Below are 21,708 nucleotides of genomic sequence, written 5' to 3'. Positions count from 1 at the left end.
AACATCCAGCTAATTGTGAACTCTTTATTTATTTATGTCTGCTACCTGGGGTCCCAGTGTACATTACATGGGGTAGGGAGTTTTTCTGAAGTAATCCAACAGTTGTCAGCTATTCAGGCTGTGTGGTGCCTGTGATTGTGTTACACTGTTGGAAGAATAAATGCTGTTTATTAAGGGTTGGCTCCGAGCACTGTTTTGGTGTAGGTGCTGATTACCTTTAGGCAGTGTTGCATCCCTGAGAGTGGAATAACTCCTTGTGGAGTTGGTCCTGGTCTAGGTGCAAACAGTTTTTTCATGCTAAAAGAAAAATGGGACTGGAATATAGCTGTGTGTGAAGGACATTTTGCCTTGTATGCACTAGGCCTTGTACCTTAACTGACACCATGTTACCTTTTTCTCCTTGAATTCTAGATCTGAATGAGAAAACTGACTCCATCAGGACTTCAGGTTTCTGACACCATGTTTTGAGTAATGTATGTGGTCCCTGAAATGTCTCTAGGTCATGATTAGAATACTCAGATGTGGAGAGAAAGCTAAATTGCTAAAGAGCTGTGACACAATTCCAGAGAATGCAGAATCCAGTGATGGAGCTCACACCCAGTTATGCAGTGTTCTGCCTCTATGTGTCCCTGCAGGCCAGAAGAGGGCACCAGATCTCATTATAGGTGGTTGTGAGCCACCAATGTGGTTGCTGGAAATTGAATTCAGGACTTCTTAACCTCTGAGCCATCTCTCCACTCCCCTGTTATAATTTCTTGAGGTCCTAGATGGTGGCTGGGTACCACATATGGCTGGTTACTTGTTAGTGGTTTTCAGGTTTTATTTGGATAGTAGTCATCTTAGGACAGCTCAGAACATTCCAGAAAGTGTGTGACATTGGTTTTTAAAAGCAAAGGCCTATTAAGTTCTTAGAACAGCCTACATAGTAAATATTGTTAATACTGTCTTTGTTTTCGTAACTGTATGAAAGTCAGACAATGTATCAGCAAATGAACATGGGTATATTCCAATAAAACTTATATGATAAACTGAGATTGGAATTTCATTGAAACTTTGTTGACATTCCCAAATGTTTGAAAGTTTTTAAAAGAAATTTCTCAAGAGTCACTAACAAACATAGCAAAATAGAATTAGTAATATTTCTTTGAGTGAAATTCAGGCCTTTGGGATTGAATGGCATTAGTCACCGTATCAAAGTGTATCTTCACACTTTTATTTTTAAGATCATTTAATCCAGATTAAGCTCAAAGCAGGTAATCTCCTGGATCCACCCCAAGTGAAAGAGTTAGTCATGAACCACATGCCAAGCTTTTGTTTGTTTGTATTCCTTATCTGAAAAGAGTAAGTTTACTAAATTATCCAGAAAGAAAAAAATCCTTATCCTTGGGTTTATATGGACTTTTCGTGGCTTCTATCATAGTAGTTCTCTCCACTAATGTATAATGAGCTTAAAGGGGAGATTTAAACAAAGGTCTGTGTGTGTGACATGGGTATGTAGATCTCTTGTAGGGCAGAAGAGGACTTTGAATCCCCTGCCATGATTTCCCGAGAACTAGGTGTTCTAGGGGGCTAGCAAGATTAATAGCTGACTATTTGTTCAAGCCCAAGACTCTTTGAGACTCTGGCTTACCCATTCCCTAAAGTGCTACAATGACAGGTGAGGACTACTGCACCTGGTAGATCTGTCTCCTGAATTAGGGGTTACAGATGGTCACACCTGATTTATCTCACTTTTTTCAGGACAGTCTTGTGTAATCAAGATTGGCCTTAAATACAGCAAAATCCCTGTACTGATAATTGGTATGTGCCACCATGCCCACCTGTAGGGATTTTGTATCTGCATTTTATAAGTGTGTGGGCATGATTATGCTACTCAAAACACTTGTTCATTCTTTTTCTATCACGTGAGTTCTGGGAATCCAAGTTGTCAGGCTTGGCAGTGGGCAGCTTTCCCCATTAAGCCATCTCTTCCTGTCCTCTACAGGGCTTTTAATCTAGGGTCTTGAGTCTTAGACTGTGCAGATTGCCTTCCTGGCCACAGGTAAGGATATCCATAAGTACAGAGGTTCCTGTGGTATTTTTTGAAAATGGATATTATGACTACTAATGCATGTAGTCACAGTCCTAAGAAGTTTCAGTGACATAAATAATACAATTAATGGGGCTGGGTGTTGGTGCCTCATGCCTTTAATTTCAGCACTGAGGAGGCTGAAGCAGGTGGATCTCTGTGAGTTCCAGGCCAGCCTGGTCTCCAGAGTGAGTACCAGGATAGGCTCCAAAGCTACACAGAGAAACCCTATCTCGGAAAACCAGAAATCCCAGTTGTTTAAATCCTGATAAATTCAAGATGAATCATTAAAGCATTCACAAAAGCTAAATGTTTTTTAGGGGCTGGATAGCCTGCTCAAGAGTCTTCTAGAAGACCCAGGTTTAATGCCCAGCATCCACAGGGTGGTTCACAACCATCTTGTAACTTAGTCCCAGGGGATCTGATGGCCTATGAGGTATACACGCTTACATGCAGGCAAAACACCCATTCACATAAAAATAAATGAAAGGCATATGTGTGTGTCCTCTGCATGCCCTATGCCCATGCAGTCAGTAGCCAGCAGATCCCCTAGAACTGGAGTTAGGATGTTTGTGAGCCACCGTGCTGCAAATTATTCTGATCAAGTTTTAGGTTCTGGGTCTCCATAAATAAAAATGAACATTAAAAAAGTAAGTAGGCAGGGCTGGGTGGTGGTATATGCCTTTAATCTCAGGAGGCAGAGGCAGGTAGAACTGGGTTCCGAGACCTGCCTGGTCTGTAGGGCAAGTTCCAGGAGAGGTAAGGCCAAAAAGAGACATTCTGTCTCAAAAAACAAACAAAAAGCAACTATAGTGCATCTGTTGATGGCCCTTCATTACTTTGTCACTTACTGGGTTTAAGCAAGTGACTTTAGATATTTCTTGAAATGTTGAGCCAGGTCTTACATTAATTATAATTAGAAAAACAAAACCCAGGGGGGATAAATTCTACAGGTCCCAAAGGAACACAAAAAGACCTCTCCAGTGCCTAGGAATTTACACAAAGGAAAAGAACAGGGTAAGAGCAACTAATTAAGGACTTGAAAAGAGTGGAAATGACTCTTGAGAATTGTGAGCAGTTGCTGTTAATGGAACTGTGAACTCTTAGGAAAACAATTTCACTGGGTTAATGAACTAATACATGAGATTTTTGGCTAGTAGCATCCTTGCCCTCCTTGCTATGTGGGAACACCTACAATGAATCAATTTGCTAAATTGTGTTTCTTAGTTAAGTGCTGCCCTACTTAAAGTTATCCTGAAAAGGAAAGCAAGGAAGCAGTTCATTGTGTGAAAGGAACATTATCTCCACTCCTGGTTCTTTCTCGGGGATAGGTTTCTGGACAAGTGTAGCAGCCAAGGATACATAGTGAGACCTTGTTAAAGGTTACTGTCTCTGCCTTGTCTACTTCCTGGGCAGTATTCACATGTCTTAATTCCAGCATTTGGAGTTGATGACAGACTACGACCATGACCATTGACAGTCACCTGGCCCCACTCACCCTGGTGGTTACTGGTGAAAGCTGTTTACTGCTCCACGGAGGCCTGTTGACTAGCATTTTAGAGATTCACAAGGGAAATACACTGAAAGGGTAGAGGACTGGGACCACCTTAGTGGGGAGTTGCTGGAGGTTGAACACAGGGTCAAGCACTTGCTTAACCGGAAAAGTGTGCCTTCTAGAAGCCCTTTAAACTCTTAAAAACGGACGCTTCATTTTAAAGGTTACGTTTATAATATAAACTTAAATTTACGTGGATGTGAGTATATGAATACAGAAGTGTGGGAGGTATTCCCCAGAGCATTTGTGGGTATCTGGAAACTGAACTTTGGCTTTCCACAGGAACACCATATACTTCTGCCAAGCCATTTCTGGCCACCTAAGCTGCTTTGTTTTGTTTTGTCTTTTTGAATAAGATAAGCTCTTGCCATGTAGCAGAGTGCTGCAGTTACAGACATGGTGAGTCTCTGCACTCAGTTTAAGCTGCTTAATACAAAACACATTTTTCCCCATTGTTGGGGAGCTGAACCCAGGATCACATGTTAGATGACAAAGGACAAAAGTACTGGATGAAAGCTATGGGAGGGAAGAATCTTACTGTTTGTGAACAAATTCGTGGTAGATTGTATTAAAGATTGACAGTTACATGTAAAATTATTGTGATATATTTTGTGACATGGTCTCTAGCCAAAACTCACCTCTACCTTGGTGCATGCTGACTTTGATCCTGCTCAAATTATGTTGTGTTGAGGATTGAACCCAGGGCCTCAAGTAACCTACCAGCTGTACCACATTTCCAGCCCAAGACTGCATGCTTCTGTCAAGTTTCCCTCAAACATTAAAAACCAATGCCCGGCTCAGGCCTTCATTCTTTACCATCCCTGATGTGTGTCACACCATCAAAACCCTAATAGAGTTCTTAATTTGTCTCTTAGTCCCTCATCAGAGGACAGTCTTCCAGGGTGTAGTCTTTCCCATCTTTGTATCCCCAAACTACTATAGTGTGTCTTGTGAATAGTCTCACAAATCCGTCTTTGTGATAAGTCTCTTGGCACCTGTAGTTTGTCTTCCATTTCACTGAACTTCAATAATTACTCAATTAACAAGAATTTCACTTCTATACAATTATGAAATGCCAGGAGAGTGTGTAAACATTTGGGTAAGTGTATTGTGGTTTGAAGTCACACAGGAAGATCTTAGTATTTCAATGACTATTGGGTCCTGCTATTGTTGATCTTCGTTGAAGCTTTCCTTATTCCTTGTCCTGTTATACAGATGAATGACTCCTTCATGGTGTCTGGTGTGTCCTGTCCAGCCTCTTACTAAGACTCTCTTGCTACACATTCTACATTGAATGGGCTCTGCTCCTTTCCATACTTTCAGCATCTCCTATCATGTCCAAATTGCTAAATCTTATTTTTAGTCTTGATCTTGTTGATCATTGTGATTAACTTATTTTCCAAGTATTCCTCCACTTTTGCTAGTTTTGCAGGATGTCATCCTGTGAGGCACCCATGGGGGATTCCAACTTTAAAGATGATATAATTTACCTTTAAGTTTTGTCTGTTCTTTCCCTTTGCACTATAGTAGAAGCAGAAGTGTTTTCTCAAGGATGTGAATATAGTTCTACATGCTCTGTTTTGTGGGGTTTTTTATGTTAATAGCCAGGATTTGTATTTGCTAATTTATTTTAGGCATTACTTGACTACATCTTCATTTGCCAAACCCCGCCCCCAGGATAATGGCTATACTCAGTCTTTTCTGCAAGTTACCTACAAAGGCACTGTTTTTTACCCATTTTCTTCTGAGATTACTTCCTTCTCTGAATTTGCCAAACTAGCTTTCTCATTCCTCAGATTATTCATCTTGCTAAATTTATGCACATTTTGTTTTCAGTTGTCCATGAGGACAAAGGTTGCATTTGTCACCGGTGAAACAATAAATTGTGAGCCTGAGAGTTGGTAGTTTTTTTTTTTCATCTGTCTGGTTATGTGTAAATGGCATTTACTGCCTCATAGGAAGCACCCCATAGTCTTTGTATTAATGTTTTCTGCCTTCCAACTCTCCGAGGGTGTTCAAGAATGGGCTCTCATCTCAAAGCGGAAGAATCGCCCAGCATTGGTGGCACAGGCCTTTAATCGGGAGGCAGCGGCAGGTGGCTCTCTGTGAGTTTGATACCAGCCTGGTCTACAAGAGCTAGTACCAGGACAAGCCTCCAAAGCCACAGAGAAACCCTGTCTCGACAAACCAAAAAAAAAGGCGAAAGAATCTCTGGTGCCAGGGCGTTTTGCAGTTAAGAGAGCCCACTTTAAGAGCGCGGATCTATTGCCAGCATCCACGTCAAATACCTTTATAGCCGCTGGTAACTTCCTCCTGCTCACTGCAGAGCAGACAAATTAGGCCTTTTTCTTTTTTTTTTTTTTTTTTTTAAGATGGTGCAATGGCTTACACACCCCGAGTTAATTCTATGGTACAGGAGATTCTAGCTAAGACTATGGTTCCCTCCGGCACCTATCCTCACGCCCGCCCAGCGCTGCGTCTCCTAGGTGTTTCGCCGCGTTATTTAGGTGTTGAGATGCAGAAGCAGGCCCGGGCCGCTTTTCCCGCCTTCTCTGGAGGAAAGACACCTCCTGGGCCCTGGAGAACAAGGCTGGCCGCGTGTGTCAGGTACTCGCCCCGCGCGGGGGAGGGGCCTAGCGCGTGCCGAACTGGAACTGGGGCGGGGGTGGGAACGAGCGCTCTCGCGAGAGCCAGTTCCCGTTCCGTCGCCACCTCCTGCCAGCGCCGTTGCTGCGGGGGATTGTGGGAGCCTCCGCGTCCCGCTCGCTGAGAGAGGTATCTCTCCTTTTCCCTCTCCCTTCCCCTAAGGTAGGCGTGAAGCGGGTAAGAGTGCGGGTGGGTGGCCGGGGCTGTCGGTGTCCGCCGAGAGCGGGGCAGCCGCCGCGGCCGAGGCTGTGGGCAGCTGGCGGCGCGCCGTCCTCGCTCGCTCCGGCTCGCCCGTGCCGCCTCCTTGGGCGCTGCGTATGTCTGAGCCGCCCGAGCGGCGGCGGCCGCCATGTTAGGAGGGAGTGCGGTGGCGGCGCAGCCTGCCTCCCCGGGCCCGCGCGGCGGCGAGCCGGTCCGCTGGAAGACACGCCGGCAGCGACGGCCCCGGGTGCCGCGGCGGAGTCGGGGGTCCCGAGGTTTGCTTCTCCGCCGCACGTCCTGCGCCCTGGACCTGAGGGGGCGGGGGCGGGACGAGCCCGTTACACGCGGGCCGCGGCGAGGAGGAGGGAGGAGGGAGGAGGAGCGTTGGAAGCCTGAGGGACCGACCGACCGACCGTCCGCTGGGGCCTGCCATTTGGGGAGGATAGTTAAGCTTAGCAAAGTCGGTGGGAGTGCGAGTCCCGGAGAAGTGCGTTTGCCGTTTTTCCTCAGAAAGTGTACCCAAAATGGAGGATCTCGTAGGATGTGAAAAGCTTGCGTGTGTTGACCAACGTTTCTTTCCCTGGCGTCAGTAGCCTTCTCGCCGTTCCTCGTCCATCGCTTCATATTGCCCCAGCCCCGAGACTCCCGCGTCCCTCGCCGGCGCGCGATTTTAGCCAGACATCTGGAACAATTCCTCCCCATCCCCCCAGTTGCGTAAAAATGGCCGAAATGAAACGTTAACGCTTGGTTTTTGTATTATAGCCTCTTGGGTACAGCTTTCTGCGTGTTACTAGGTAGAATATTTATTTAGTCAGTCACCTCATTCTTTTCCCTATCAAAATAGTCCCGGTTCCTCGGGACGGGATCGTGTGTTGTGAGACCTTCCGGTTTTCAGACAAAGGGTTTGGAGGACCGTGGTGTAGTCCTTCAGTCTTTCTTTTCACTGCTATTGCTGTGCCATGCTTTTGTTTTCCTTTTACCGTAGGTGTTCCTCGTCCCTTTGGCGCTTTTCCTGTTCTGTGACTGTCTAATGCATTAGCCCATTCTGTGGAATATTTCTGTATGGGATAGGTTACAGTTATCATCTAGACGTTTCTAGAACAGTTGTGATTTTGAAATTTCTAGTCTCTGAAGCTCTGAAATTTTGTGTCTCTGATTTCATAGCTAGTAATCACAGGTTTTTTTTTTGTGTGTGTGTTGACACTGCGTGTTGTGTATTTCAGTAGACTTAAGTTGTCAGTCGATACAACACGCTTCGCCCAGGTAAATTTAGACTTGACTATCTATGCTGGCAAAAATTACATCTTAGGCAGTTTTCCATAGGTGTTAAAAAGCTCCTAATTGTTGGGTATAATGACGCATACTTGTAATATAGCAGCACTCAACAGACCAAAAGCATATCAAGAATTGCCGTGACAGTCTCCGTAATATTGAGATTGTCTCAAAATACTATTTTATTAACAGTTAAGTCACGCTATGCGTTATGTAGATTTCTTTTGAGGTCGCTGGAGGAACTCTATATCCTCGTGTATATAGCATCCCTAGAGCTGGATTATCTACAGGCTTGTGTCACCACGCCCAGTTATCTTCATAACTTCTTTACATTGGTATTTTAGGAATCTAGAAGGGAGGGGAAAGTGTTTTATTGCAAAATTCCCCAAGGTTGCCTTTTGCACTTAAATGTTTTTTTACAAACTCGAAATTAAATGTCACTGAAGTACTATAAGAAGATTCTTTTGGTTGGTTATATAATCCTTGAATAAGCTAGCATTTGCCCAGCGGGTTTAGGTACTATTGAGATTCTTTAAGTTTGCTTTTCTTGGCACTTCATAAGTACTTAGTTTAGACTTCCTAGCCCCATAGAGGTAGCTTTCATTTACTTCCTCATCAATTATATACAACTTTTATGTAGCATTTAAACATGAACTGATTTGGAAGTGCTTAACTTTTTTCCCCCCGGTTTTTCGAGACAGGGTTTCTCTGTGTAGCTTTGGAGCCTATCCTGGCACTCTGGAGACCAGGCTGGCCTCAAACTCACAGAAATCCTACTGCCTCTGCCTCTGCCTCTGCCTCCTGAGTGCTGGGATTAAAGGTGTGCACCACCAACACCGGGCTCAGAAGTACTTTTTACCGGATGCTTTTAGACCAAAAAGAAGGTGATAAAAATTTAAAAGCAGGGATGCAACGATAATATGGCAACATTTTAGAAGTATCATGGTTCACATAGGTGTTGTGATAGAGAATTAAATCTTTTTTTTGTTTTGAGACAGGTTTTCTCTGGAACTTGATATGTAGACCAGGCTGGCTTCGAACTCCAAAGAGATTCATCTGCCTCTGCCTGCTGATTGCAGGGGTTAAATAAAGGTGTTCCCCATACACCCGACAGAGTATTAAGTCTTAATTTTATAGTGACAATGCTACTAGTATGGTCCTTGATAAATAGTTTTAAAACAGGGAGGTTGCACTTTATCCTAACAGTCAAATTGTGTTTGGTAAATACTGATTTCAATTTTTAAGCGTGGAATTTTAATTAATGGAGTTTAGTGGTTTCACTCTTAGCATTCATTTATGCACAAAGGCTCTGGGTTTGTTAGTAGGTAATAAAAATTGATTCTGAAAACTTCTCAGTTTGTGGAAGGGGTGTTTTGTGGAAATGGAAATCTATTCAACTACTTTTAAATAACATTTTAAGAGGGTAATATTAGGAAGCAATTACGCTATACATTATTACATGGAAAGTCAATATTGCTGATGTCAACCTTAGTTTTGGGTTTTTTGTTTTGTTTTGTTTTTGTTTTTTTAAGAAATGTGTAGAAAAATATGTACCCAAAAAGTGATTTCTCTGAAGGTCAATTTATATTTCCTGACTGGCACTTTTTTAATATTTATACAAGAAGTTACATTTACTGTTTGTTTTGTGTTGGATCATGGTCTTGACACTATATATAAAACTCAGGCTGGCCTCCAACTCTCCGTTTTCCTGCCTCTGCCTTTAAAGTGCTAAGACAGCCACTAAACCTGCTTCCATTTGCTTTTGTAGTAAGGAAAAATGAGTATGTAGATGCAAATGTTTGAAGTCCTTATCAGATCAGGTTCTCCTGGTTTTTAGCATCTCAAACATTTTAAAGAAGAATTAAGGTAAAAGTAGACCAGCTTCTAACAAAGTCTGGAAAATGTAATATTTGAAATGACCAAAAAAAAAAAAAAAAACCAACAGTACTTTTGTGTTAATAAGACCAGGTGTCAGACAATCATTTGTTAGATGTTCTTAGTATATCTGTACAGAATATGTTCTCTTTGTTCTAAAATTCCATTTTGTTTTTTATTTTTGAAGCTGGGTCTCATTGTGTAGATCAGGCTAACCTCAATCTCAGAGATCCTACTGTTGCTGCCACTTGCCCAGCACTGGGATTAAAGGCGTGCAACACCACAACCAACTGTTCTGAAATTCTTAATTTAAAAAACTGTGTGGAAAACCATAGATTACTAAAAGTAGAACAGAAAATTTTAGCTGTGTAGTCTTTAAGGGATTTTATACATTACTTTTCAAATGGAAATGGTGTGGGAAGGTTTTGGACTTTGGAGTTTACCATACAGAAGTTTATTTTTTAAGTCATTAAGGCTATCTGGAATGTATAGTATAACTCACCCCCCCCCCAAAAAAAAAAATTCTCTTAGGGTACTCAGCTGTGTATGTCTTAAGTCTTGATTATGTGACTCAGGAGCACTCTAGAAAATATTGTTTCTGGGTAAGTTGGTTGTTTTTGGAAACGGGGTGTGTGTGGTCTCGAATGCAGGCTCACATGTATGGACCCTCTATTGTGTTTGAGGCAGAATCGTATCCCTACCTTGTACTCCAGGCTAGCTGGCCTTCCTTCTGGGATTCTCCTCTCTGGCTCCCACCCCTCTGTAGGAGGGATTGATTATAGGTGCTTGTGCTATGCTTTTGACTTGTTCTCATGTTTGCATGACAGTTTTACCCATTAAGTCATCTCTATCCCTATGTTTGTGACTTTTATTAAAGTCTGTAAGGTTTAATAAGTGACAGATTTTTTTTTTAAATACTATTTTTGTGATTCTAAGGATTGATCCTAGGACCTTACACATTAGGTGCTCCAACAGTGACCTATATCCCAGCTTCCAAATGAAAAGTTTTTTTTTAAGAAGTCATTATGTAATTGAGAGCAGAACTCAAGATGTGGCAGTAATAGATAGTAATAGATAACCTTTTAACAGTGTTTTTCTGGCATATTTTAGTTGTCTTTTTTTTTTCTTTTTTTTCTTTTTTTTAGTGAGATGTGTAGGGCAACACCACACGCCCACAGGAATGCCATCCATCTTTTTTGAGACCAGAGCTCATTTGGCCTGAGGTCACCAATTAGACTATAATAGTTGGTCAGGCAAGCCCCGAAGATCTCTCCTGGTCTCTGCTTCCCCGGTACAGGGGGGAGTATCAATATCTATTTTTAAAGATTTATTTGTTTTTATTATATATTCAGTGTTCTGTCTACATATATCCCAGCAGGTCAGAAGAAGGCACCAGATCTCATTACAGATGGTTGTGAGCCACCATGTGGTTGCTGGAAAGTGAACTGAGGACCTCTGGAAGAGCAGCCAGTGCTCTTAACCTCTGAGCCATCTCTCCAGCCCTCAATATCTATTTTTTAAACTCTAATTCTGGTTGTTGTATTTGAAAGGCAAGTACTTTACAGACTGAGCTGTCCATCTAGACCTAGTATTTTTTTTAAATTAAAAGAAGTCCAATAAAGAATATTTAAGCCTGGCAGTGGTGGTGCATGCCTTTAGTCCCAGCACTTGGGAGGCAGAGGCAGGTGAATCTCTTAAGAGTTTGAGGCCAGCCTGTTCTACAAAGCGAGTTCCAGGGCAGCTAGAGCTGTTTCAATAATAATAATAATCATCATCATCAGGAGGGAAGTTGTGTTGTTAATCAGAGGCTCTGTATGTAAATAAATATTTCTATAAATTAGCTAAATTTTTGATTATTGGGCTAAGATGCTTTCAGCTGAGCTTGATACCCTTAGTTTAATTCCCAGGACTCACGTGGTGGGAAGAGAATACTGACGCCTACAAGCTATCCTGACACACACACACAAAATAAGTTGGATTTTTTTGTTGTTGTTGTTGTTGTTTTGTTTGAAGACAGGGCCTCACTATGTAGCTCTAAACTCTGTAGACTAGAGTTCTCCTACCTCTGTCTCCCGAGTATAAATTTTAAATTGATTTTCATATTTTTTATTTCTGTGTGGTGCTGGCAGTTGAACTGAAGACCTCTCAGGAGTACTAGGCAGGCAAGTGTTCCACTGAACTATTCCCCCTCCCCGACTACTTAAAATGAAATTTAGGTCATGCTGGTAAGGTTCTTTTGTTTTCCTGTTTTTTGTGATTGGGTATGCTTTGTGTATTTGAGAGTAGAAGATTGTACATTCATGAATGGGCATTTAGAATTTGTGGGTAAATTGTATTTTGATACTACATTCTCAGGTTAAGTCTCTGAAGACAGCCCAGGCATCTTCAAAAACTTTCCAGCTGAAAATGCCCTTGCACTCAATTTTACTGCCTTCACTCTGCCAAAGCTCTGGAAGTGGAAGCAGAAGTATCTTGAGTTTGAAACCAGGCTGGGACAGTAGACCTTATGCTAAGATTAAAATCATGTGCCACTGTTCCAGGGCTTTAAGCACTGTACTCGTTGGGCAACATCTTGAACTTTCAAACCCCTAATTTAAAAATAATGTTGTTTACTTATTATTGGTGGTAGGTCACATGCCACAACAAGGATACAGAATAACACATACCACAAGAAGACAATTCTGTGTGGTTGTTCTCAAACTTTTCTGTCCCAGAGATCAAACTTGAGTCACTGGTCTTTCTGGGCAAGGGCCTTTACCCAGTGAGCCATCTAGATGGGCACTAGCCCTTGAATTTTTAATAAATGAAGTATTTCAGTATTACAGTAACTTTACTAATGAACAGCAAGCCCCATGGGAATGAGTCCTTTAAAAATGGCTTTTATATTTTAGGCTCATTGCTAGTTGCACCGTTTTCTAAGCAGTGCTTTCATGTTTCATTTTCCATTACACACCTAAGTTTTTTCTGAAGCAGGTTTCATACTATGTAGCCTCAAACTCACAACAGTTCTCCTGCCTTGACTTCCAAAGCACTGAGATTATATTTATGAGCACTACCACTGTCACAGGGTGGGAGTCTTGGTCATGGCATTTTTTTTTTTCTTAAAACTCCAACATAAGTTCTTTTTTGCAGTAATGTTACTTCACTGTTGTGTGTAGCTGTATTTTAAGTTGAAATCAAGTATATTAGAAGTAAAGTGGTTCTTGTGAATTGCTCCTTGTCATAGGATTTATATTGTTTGTCCTCCCTTTTCTGAGTTTTTCTAACATCCATTTTCTGTTTTGTCTTTTAAATTATCTTTTTACCTTAACTTAGTTTTCCAGATCCACTGTTCCATGTAAAGTACAAAAATGCAATTGATGTCTCTGTAACTTAATGATTGTTTCCTTAAAATATGGTAATTGAAATTTTTGCATAATAAAATACTATTATTTCTCTGGAATAGGAATAGTTGTTTTCAAAAGACAGGCTTTTGAATAATAAAAGGCTTTGGCTGTAACATGAATGTCAAAGTGTGATTAAATATTAACTATATGTTTTAAAATGACTTGTAAAAATGTATACAAAATGTATACATTAATATCAGATTAATACCAATGTACATAGTATTTCAGTCTGATGTCCTGTATGGCATTTTAAAGATACTATTAAAAAAAAAAAAAAAACCACAAAAACCTTTCATCCACTGTTCACTAACTCTTCTCTTCATTAATCTTACCTTAAAGCTTAAGTAGATTACATAAGTGGATCTTGTCTAGAATTAGTTTCCTTGGTGTCTTTTCTCAAATTCATCTTTCTTGGTGTACAAAAACATCTGTAATTCCAGCTACCACTGATAGCATTTGTGTCTTACTTTTTTACATCTTTTTTTTTTAATCTAGTCCAAATCTTTCTTGCCTGTAACTTTTTTTTTTAATTCTTCCTCTGCCACTGTGTTCGTCCAGTATATCTTTGCTTTATCATTGATGGAATTGATCCTATAATTGACTTTTAACTATTGGATATTTTCTGGGTTTTAGTGTAATTTATTAAACTACAATGCTTAGGTGGGTGGCTAATCAAACACAAAACTGGAGAAGCAATGCATCATAGTAGAAGTCTGTGGCAAATTGATCAGATTTATCTTGTATGTGATTGTGATTATAAAATTATCTTACAGGAAACATTGGTTGTATTATGTCTTTCCACTAATGCTTTATGGGAATCGTGTTAATACTTTACACATTCTTACAACAGTTTTTGAGATACGGTGCTAATGATTTAATGTAAGTTTCATCCAGAAACACATCTTGAAGGATCATAATCAGAATTAAGTTTTCAAGCTATTGGGCTATTCTTGTGAAGAGTTTGTAGAAATCTGTTAACAAGGTCTTAGATTTCATTTATGTGCTTTTGAAATGTTACAGTCCTGAACATTGAACAATAATAGGTCCTACCTTGTGGGTGTTTCCCTTCTTTTAAATCACCTGTATTTCCTGTACCTGGGTTTTTCTTGGTAGTTCTGTTTCTATACTGACCAAAATTGTTCTCCTTACCTTATAAGTGTAGGTATCAAATAAGCACTGCCTGGTATGGTCAGTAAGAAGGCCGTTAGTTGTGTGGCTTAAATTTGGATAGAAATCCTTACAGTTGTAGGAAATTACTTATTTTTCTTCACATCTGTCTTCACCTCAAGTAAATTTTGCTGCATAAAGGTCTCAACTGTTACTTGATCTTAGATCTTACATCAGGTACTTGACACCCTAAGCTTCACTTACTTGTGATTTTACTTGGTTCTTTCTGAAAGTGATAATAGGTCTCATTTTCTAAAGCAGAATACAACTGGTTCATCTTTGACTTGCTGACCTTTTGTTTTTTTGTTTTTTGTTTTTGTTTTTTTGTTTTTTGTTTTTTTAGTCTTCTAGAACTTAAGCATCATACTATAGAGTATGTTTTTATTCTTCTAAAAGAAGAAACCCATCTATGTTTTCACTGAAATTTTGATGCACCCAAACATCTAGGCCTTGAATTTAAATGTTTTTAAGCCCAATATGAAATTCCCTTTGTTAAATTTCAGCATGAAAAGCTACTTTTTAAATATCTATATGCAGGCTCTGCATACATCTGGAATCTGTTTAAGATATGTAATGAATTCCTTGTAAGTTGAGATCTTAAGTGGTTTTTTTAAATCAACATGATGCGTAAGTTTTTTTTTTCTTAAAAAAAACGGCATCTACTTAAAGGGATTTATGACTAAAACTGCTTATTTTTCTACAGAGTTGTCTGCTGGTTCTCAGCTTGAAGAAGATTCTACAGTCCTTATTGATCCTTTTTCTTGGCGTTACCATTTTTGAAGCAAAGTTAACCTAGCTTTCTAGTTTGAGCTTTCTTTTTGGCCGTCTTTAAAAACAATTTTTTTTTTGATCTATAAAATAGACAAGAGATAGTTCTACAATGTCCAAGTCATTCCAGCAGTCATCTCTCGGTAGGGACTCACAGGGTCATGGGCGTGACCTGTCTGCAGCAGGAATAGGCCTTCTTGCTGCTGCTACCCAGTCTTTAAGTATGCCAGCATCTCTTGGAAGGATGAACCAGGGTACTGCACGCCTTGCTAGTTTAATGAATCTTGGAATGAGTTCTTCATTGAATCAACAAGGAGCTCATAGCGCACTGTCTTCTGCTAGTACTTCTTCCCATAATTTGCAGTCTATATTTAACATTGGAAGTAGAGGTCCACTCCCTTTGTCTTCTCAACACCGTGGAGATGCAGACCAGGCCAGTAATATTTTGGCCAGCTTTGGTCTTTCTGCTAGAGACTTAGATGAACTGAGTCGTTATCCAGAGGACAAGATTACTCCTGAGAACTTGCCCCAAATCCTTCTACAGCTTAAAAGGAGGAGAACTGAAGAAGGCCCTACATTGAGTTATGGTAGAGATGGCAGATCTGCTACACGGGAGCCACCATACAGAGTACCTAGGGATGATTGGGAAGAAAAAAGGCACTTTAGAAGAGATAGCTTTGATGATCGTGGTCCTAGTCTCAACCCAGTGCTTGATTATGACCATGGAAGTCGTTCTCAAGAATCTGGTTATTATGACAGAATGGATTATGAAGATGACAGATTAAGAGATGGAGAAAGGTGTAGGGATGATTCTTTTTTTGGTGAGACCTCGCATAACTATCATAAATTTGACAGTGAGTATGAGAGAATGGGACGTGGTCCTGGCCCCTTACAAGAGAGATCTCTCTTTGAGAAAAAAAGGGGCGCTCCTCCAAGTAGCAATATTGAAGACTTCCATGGACTCTTACCGAAGGGTTATCCCCATCTGTGCTCTATATGTGATTTGCCAGTTCATTCTAATAAGGTGAGTTAAAGCAACAGATGCTTCTAATTTCTTTTACATTGTAGTGCCTATTCTGTATTTACCTATATCTTTTACTCTAATTCTGTAGTCTGATGACATTGAGTTGATCAAGAATTGTTATACTTTTGAGAACACTTTATTTGGAAGGTAATTGTTTTTGAGCAATATAAACCAGGGCTTTACATTAATAATACAATCTACCTAGAATACTTCTAGCCACAAAGCTGTCATCTACTGGGATTATCTTGTTGTTTTTTGGCATCAGTATGTTCTTCTTAATCATATTTAAGCAGGCTTTTTTCCCCCCTGGTCTGCTTTGTTGAATTAAGCATTTTTTTTCCCCCTGAAGTCAATGTGCTTTGCCATTTAGGATGCTAGATTTCAGCTTTCCATCTATCTTGATTGCTGATTTGTATGTAGTCAAAGATATATTCTTGTACAATTCTCCTTTTTCTTTATCTGTGGCTATAGGGAAAGTTAATGTAGAGCCCTGGTGTGTGTTTCAGTATGTTTCATATTTTAGATTAGTTCATTCTTCCTTTTTTAATTTCCCTTTAACACAAACTCTCATACTATGACTGAAATTTTTCATCATTTTTTTTTCTCCGTTTCCACAACTTCCTTAAACATACTTCAAAGCTCACTTTTTATTATCCCATGTTATTGCATCTGTCCCTTTAGAGACTTTGGATAAATCGTTGACTATATTATCCTGCTCTGTGTTCCTTGTAAGAAAATTCTTTTTCTGACTTAGGCTTATTGTACTTCTGGAATAGTCATGGGGGTGGGGGTGGGGAGGAGAACAAACCTAATTCTCCTTTAATTATCACATCTGGCAAAATGGAGACCTTTTCAAAATGCCCTTTAAAGTGTTGTCCTTCTCTTGCAACTTTTTCAGTGTTACTCGTTCTCATTGGAGTTTTTAAAATTCTATTTTTCAGTATATATTGCAGTTGACTTAAAGTCAATGGTGCAGCACCCCCACTAGCTTGACCTGTAATCTATGAACATCCATTTTTCCCGATGTGCTTTATAGTAACTTATCTAACTGGAATAAGTGCTACCATGATTTATTTTTTGTGGTCACTGTTACAGGGTTTTTCTTTACAGAAACATCTGGAACATTTTCTTTTCATATCACTTCCTTTTAGCTTCATTTTTAGTGTGTTTTTCTTTTTAATCCACTAGACCCTGTTAATTTTTTTTTTGTTCTATTGTTCCCTTTTCTATTAGATCTCAGCATTTTTACCTTTTAAACTTTTGTTAACTTTTGTTTCATATCAAATAAGTTAACATAATAGGCAGTTAGGTTTGTTTTTTGTTTTTTTGTTTTTTTTTGTGTGTTTTTTTTTTTTTTAAGAAATAAAACTGTTGGGTATGGTGGCTCACGCCTGTAATCCCAGCACTGGGAGGCAGGTGGATTTCTAAATTCAAGGCCAGCCTGATCTACATACTAAGTTCCAGGCCAGCCAGGGCTATGTAGTGAGACCCTGTCTCAACAAAGAAATAGAACCTGGAGCTCAAAAGAATCAATAACTCTTATTTGTTAGACATTTTTATTTTAATACTCCAAATTTGTTACCTATACTAACTACACCATGGAATTTATTGTTTTTTATCCTGTACTAAACTTCAAGATTTAGTCTGGTGTAAATTAAAGCAGTGAAAAAAGGTCCATTAAATTTAATTGATTCTAGCTTTTCATATGTACTTCTTAACCTCTTTACCAAGAAATATAGCAGAAATTATATGACTAGTGTTCTCAGAAAAGATCTCTAAGTCCAAGGAAAATAATTACAGTGACCAAATGAAAGTAATCTTAAAGAACTGCACATCTTTGCTGTTGGAAGAAAGGAACACAAAAAGGAATCATAAAAGAATTTGTCAGATAAAAGTTTCTATTTTGTATAAGATTTTTTCCTTCAAATTTTACTACTTCCTAGTTCCCCAGAAGGCTAATAATTTAAATGAATCTAAACTAACAAAAGAGCAGTTTGAAAGACTTAATGACACTTTGGATTAAGGAGTAATTTTAGCTTATAAAAATGCTCGGGTTCTAGTTTGCATATTCTTCAAAATATTAGATATATTTAACAATTATTTATAAAATTTGTGTTTGTAGGTTAGATCAATTGGGACAAATTTAAGCACTTGGATTTTCTCGGGCTCAACTTAGCTGTTTTCTCTGTATCTGCTTCATTAAAAAAGTAAATACTTCAGCATTTAACTGTTAACAGATACAGAAGTGACTTTTTAAGAAATTCCTTTGGTGGACACAGACAATGAAAAACAAAGTATCCTGCTCTCTGGTATCACTGCATAACTTGGAAAATCTGTTGTTTTCACTTAATGATAATGTTAAATGACCTACATTATACAAAGTTCAAGTGAAAAGCATGAAAAGTAACTTGTCACGATGGAGTGCCCTTATTTTTATTTTTAGGTGATTTTTAAGTAGTGATCTTCCTTTGAGTTTTTCCCTAGGATATTTTAGAACATCAAGTAGCATATCTATATAATCTCAAACTTCTTTCAAGATCCTTTCATTTAAAGAAAATTGCCCACTGCAGCTTTTTTGTCTTATTACTTGAATTTCTATTTTTTTCCTTTTAGTATTAGGTCTTTAAATTACATCTATTCTGCCACTTTGAAAATACTTCCAGAATGATTATTATAAAACTTAGATATCTCAAATAGCCTGATGCCACATGTCTTTTTCATCTTAGTACTTAAAAGCCTGTCTATGACCCTGCCTTAGAAAACAAAAAAGATACCTGAAAGATGTTAAGTGTGAGTGTAGGGTTTTTTTCCCCCACTAACTTGTAAATTCAAAAAGTGAATCCCTATTCTTTATCTTATGTAGGAATTATGTCAGAATAGAGTCCAGAAGGTTTTTTGTGTTGTGGGTTTTTGTTTTGTTTTTTAATTGTTGGATTCTTAGTCTTCATTTTAAACTAGACATCAAGAGATTAGGTACAGTGGAACTGATTAATACTGGGTGGGGTTGGGAGGTACATGACTAATTTTCTGATCTTGGCCTTCTTTCTAGTACTTTGAAAGACCATCTACATTTTTACCATAAACTTGAAACTTAGGGGGCATGGGGGATTGGATATAATTTCTTTTCAGCTCTGTGCCCTTTCCATCTCCTATAATTCAGAAGCATGCTTAAGAGGATAACATTCTTTTCCTAAAACACTGCTTCTTAAGGATAGATACTTGTAATGTATATGAAGTTGTTCTGAAACTCTTTAAGTTGATTCGTTTAGTCCCTTTTCTGAATTTGTGAATTTACCTATGGCGCCTCTTGCTTGCACCTATTTTTAAAATGGCTTCCAGAAATGGTCTATTGTGTTGCAAGTAGCCCAACTGTCTGATTGTATAACAGCTATGGAAGTCTCTCAAGTTCCTATTAGCTATTACTTTTGAAAGACAATTTAGTTTTCAGAGATACTAAGAATAGTAGTTGATAGCACCTCACATTCTAAGTACTATTTTGTTTGGATATGTTCCATTTCAGTTCTTTCACATGGGTTTAATTAACTTTCTTAGCATGAACTGTTGTAATATAAATCAAAATTAGGGTCCAGTTTATAAAATTCCATTTTGAGCCTTCGTAAAAATCAAATTGTGTAATTTGATGTTATATTTCACTTAGCTGAGGCTCTCTAATCCCCTTGTTTGAGAAAGATACATTGCCTGACCATGTTTATATTCTACTAAGAACTTTCAAGAACAGTGGCTATTTTATAAATTGTCTCTGATTTGTGGAATTCGTGAAAAAATCAAAACTGTAAAACAACGTGGATTTTTAAAACAGTGCAGTATAGATATGCTTGGTAATGTTTGGATAGTTTATCTTTGTTTCATTTGTTTTTTGTTTTGTTTTTTACCACAGTAGGGGAATTTTGTTGTAATGAACTTAAATAATTTAGACTTGGGAGCTATATCTAGTTCTATTGTACTTTAGGAAATAAAGCAAGGCATTTTGATAGCAAAGCCCACCTTTCCTAATTAGATAAAAAGTTAACTGGATATTTTTCTTAGGGAAAGGAAAAATACTTTAAATCAAATAAATTTAGTTAATGCCTTCTATTAAAAACTAAATTACAAAAAAGAAAATACTAATGGGGAATACATTGTTTCCCTCCCTAAAATTTGGAAAAAGGCACTCCTTAAATTTGATTCTGTTTTAGGGAAATATGGGAGATTAAATTTTTGACAAATGGGGAAAATTTCTTAGATAAGCCATTTCCATTAAATCATGTTGGCCTTTTTTTAACAGTGCTTTTTTATTGTTTTGTTTTCACTATACTAGAACGTATAGTATACTTGGACTTTGCCTAAAAAGCTAGGTGAAATTAAAGATTCTACTTTAGTTTTTCACACACATTTTCTAGAAATCTAGGGATATGGCTATTTTGTTATATATAATATTACAAAATAATCCATTCCAAAAATGGTGGATACCTGAGTTTGCTTCACAGCAGTTACTGTGCTCAGTTGACCTCGAGGTCATTTGTTCTTGATCTCTACTATATACATTTTCCCACTGTCAGGTCTCAATTATGTTGACCAAGTTAATCCAGTTTTTCCAAGAATGTGCATAGAGTATTTGAGGGCAGGATCAAGCTTCAAGGGCTCAGACATGGTTTTAACTTAAACCATTGTGACTTAATCAATGAGAAGTGTACAACCCAATACTGCATATATATTAATTTAATGGTTCATATGAAAATATATTTGCTTTTAATATTTGTTAATTCTACTAATTTACTTTGCTGCAGGAGTGGAGTCAACATATCAATGGAGCAAGTCACAGTCGTCGATGCCAGCTTCTTCTTGAAATGTAGGAATTTGAAATACTTATGAAGCATCCTTACTGTGAATCAGAAACAGGCATTATTGGTTTGGGGAAGTTCATCATTTACTTATACTATTACTGTCACGTAATTGATAATGTCTGGTTAATGTTTAATTTCAGATAAACTATATCTTAATAGTAGATATAACAATGCTTTGTTACTTTATTTTTAATTTCTAGGATAAATACACATTGGCCTGTTAATCAAGAAATAATTTTAGTAGAATTAATGAAAAGAGAGTGGTTGGTAATCAAAATATATGTTAGAACTTTAATAACAACTAATACATAGTATAGAACAAAAAATAGAGAGGAATAATTGAAAATTATTAGAAGCCAAGTCAGTTTCTTCATGGAAAGCTTTTGACATACATGGCTTTCATTCTGAATTTAGGATGCTACATTGAAATGGAATTTAAAGAAACTGCCAAATACAGTAGATATTATCCATCCATACAGAACTCTTTGGGGCTGGCCTTTCTGGTGCCACAGCTGAACTCCGCTCTGATGCCTAATATTGGGGAAGGAAACTGGGGTTTTTTAGTTTTTCTTTACATAATCACCTTTCTAATTCATTGTGCAGCATTTTCCCTGCTTATAATTTAACAAGTAAAGAAAGATTTCAGCATGCATCATTTAAATTTACAAGCACTGTGGGCTTATTCCAAAGAATTTGGTGTCTGAAATTCTTTTTGAATTACGTTATAAGCTTTTGAAATACAAATTCTCAGATAACTTTACTAATAAATCATCTCTTTTTTTAGAGGCTTAAGGATGCTACTTTGTGAAAAGAACCTTTTTATTTTAAAATTAATTTTCTGATCTTTTTAAAGCTACCCAGAATGGAATCCTGACAATGATACAGGACACACAATGTAAGTT

At 38.4% G+C, this 21,708-nt stretch overlaps 1 protein-coding gene and 1 non-coding gene across 4 annotated transcripts in view; both read left to right on the top strand.

Annotated features, from left to right (window-relative positions):
* Positions 1-21,708, top strand: part of Matr3 (matrin 3) — a 40,209-nt gene that overhangs the window by 3,522 nt on the left and 14,979 nt on the right. The window contains exons 4-7 of one of the 3 annotated variants that reach the window (XM_027400750.2): positions 412-473; positions 14,874-15,962; positions 20,750-20,811; positions 21,660-21,701. In XM_027400750.2, the coding sequence (XP_027256551.1) occupies positions 15,051-15,962; positions 20,750-20,811; positions 21,660-21,701 (1,016 nt within the window). In that variant the 5' untranslated portion in view covers positions 412-473; positions 14,874-15,050. Of the gene's footprint in view, positions 1-411; positions 474-6,291; positions 6,432-14,873; positions 15,963-20,749; positions 20,812-21,659; positions 21,702-21,708 lie in introns of those variants that run through there. The other 2 variants (XM_027400749.2, XM_027400752.2) reach the window with 2 other exon arrangements.
* Positions 95-288, top strand: LOC113834041. The gene has a single exon (XR_003482301.1). It is a non-coding gene; the product is annotated as a small nucleolar RNA SNORA74 (small nucleolar RNA).

Source organism: Cricetulus griseus, chromosome 2 (genome assembly GCF_003668045.3).
Source record: "Cricetulus griseus strain 17A/GY chromosome 2, alternate assembly CriGri-PICRH-1.0, whole genome shotgun sequence".
Lineage (NCBI taxonomy): Eukaryota > Metazoa > Chordata > Mammalia > Rodentia > Cricetidae > Cricetulus > Cricetulus griseus.
Note: the sequence above shows the minus strand (reverse complement) of the source record. Positions and strands in the feature narration are given on the sequence as shown.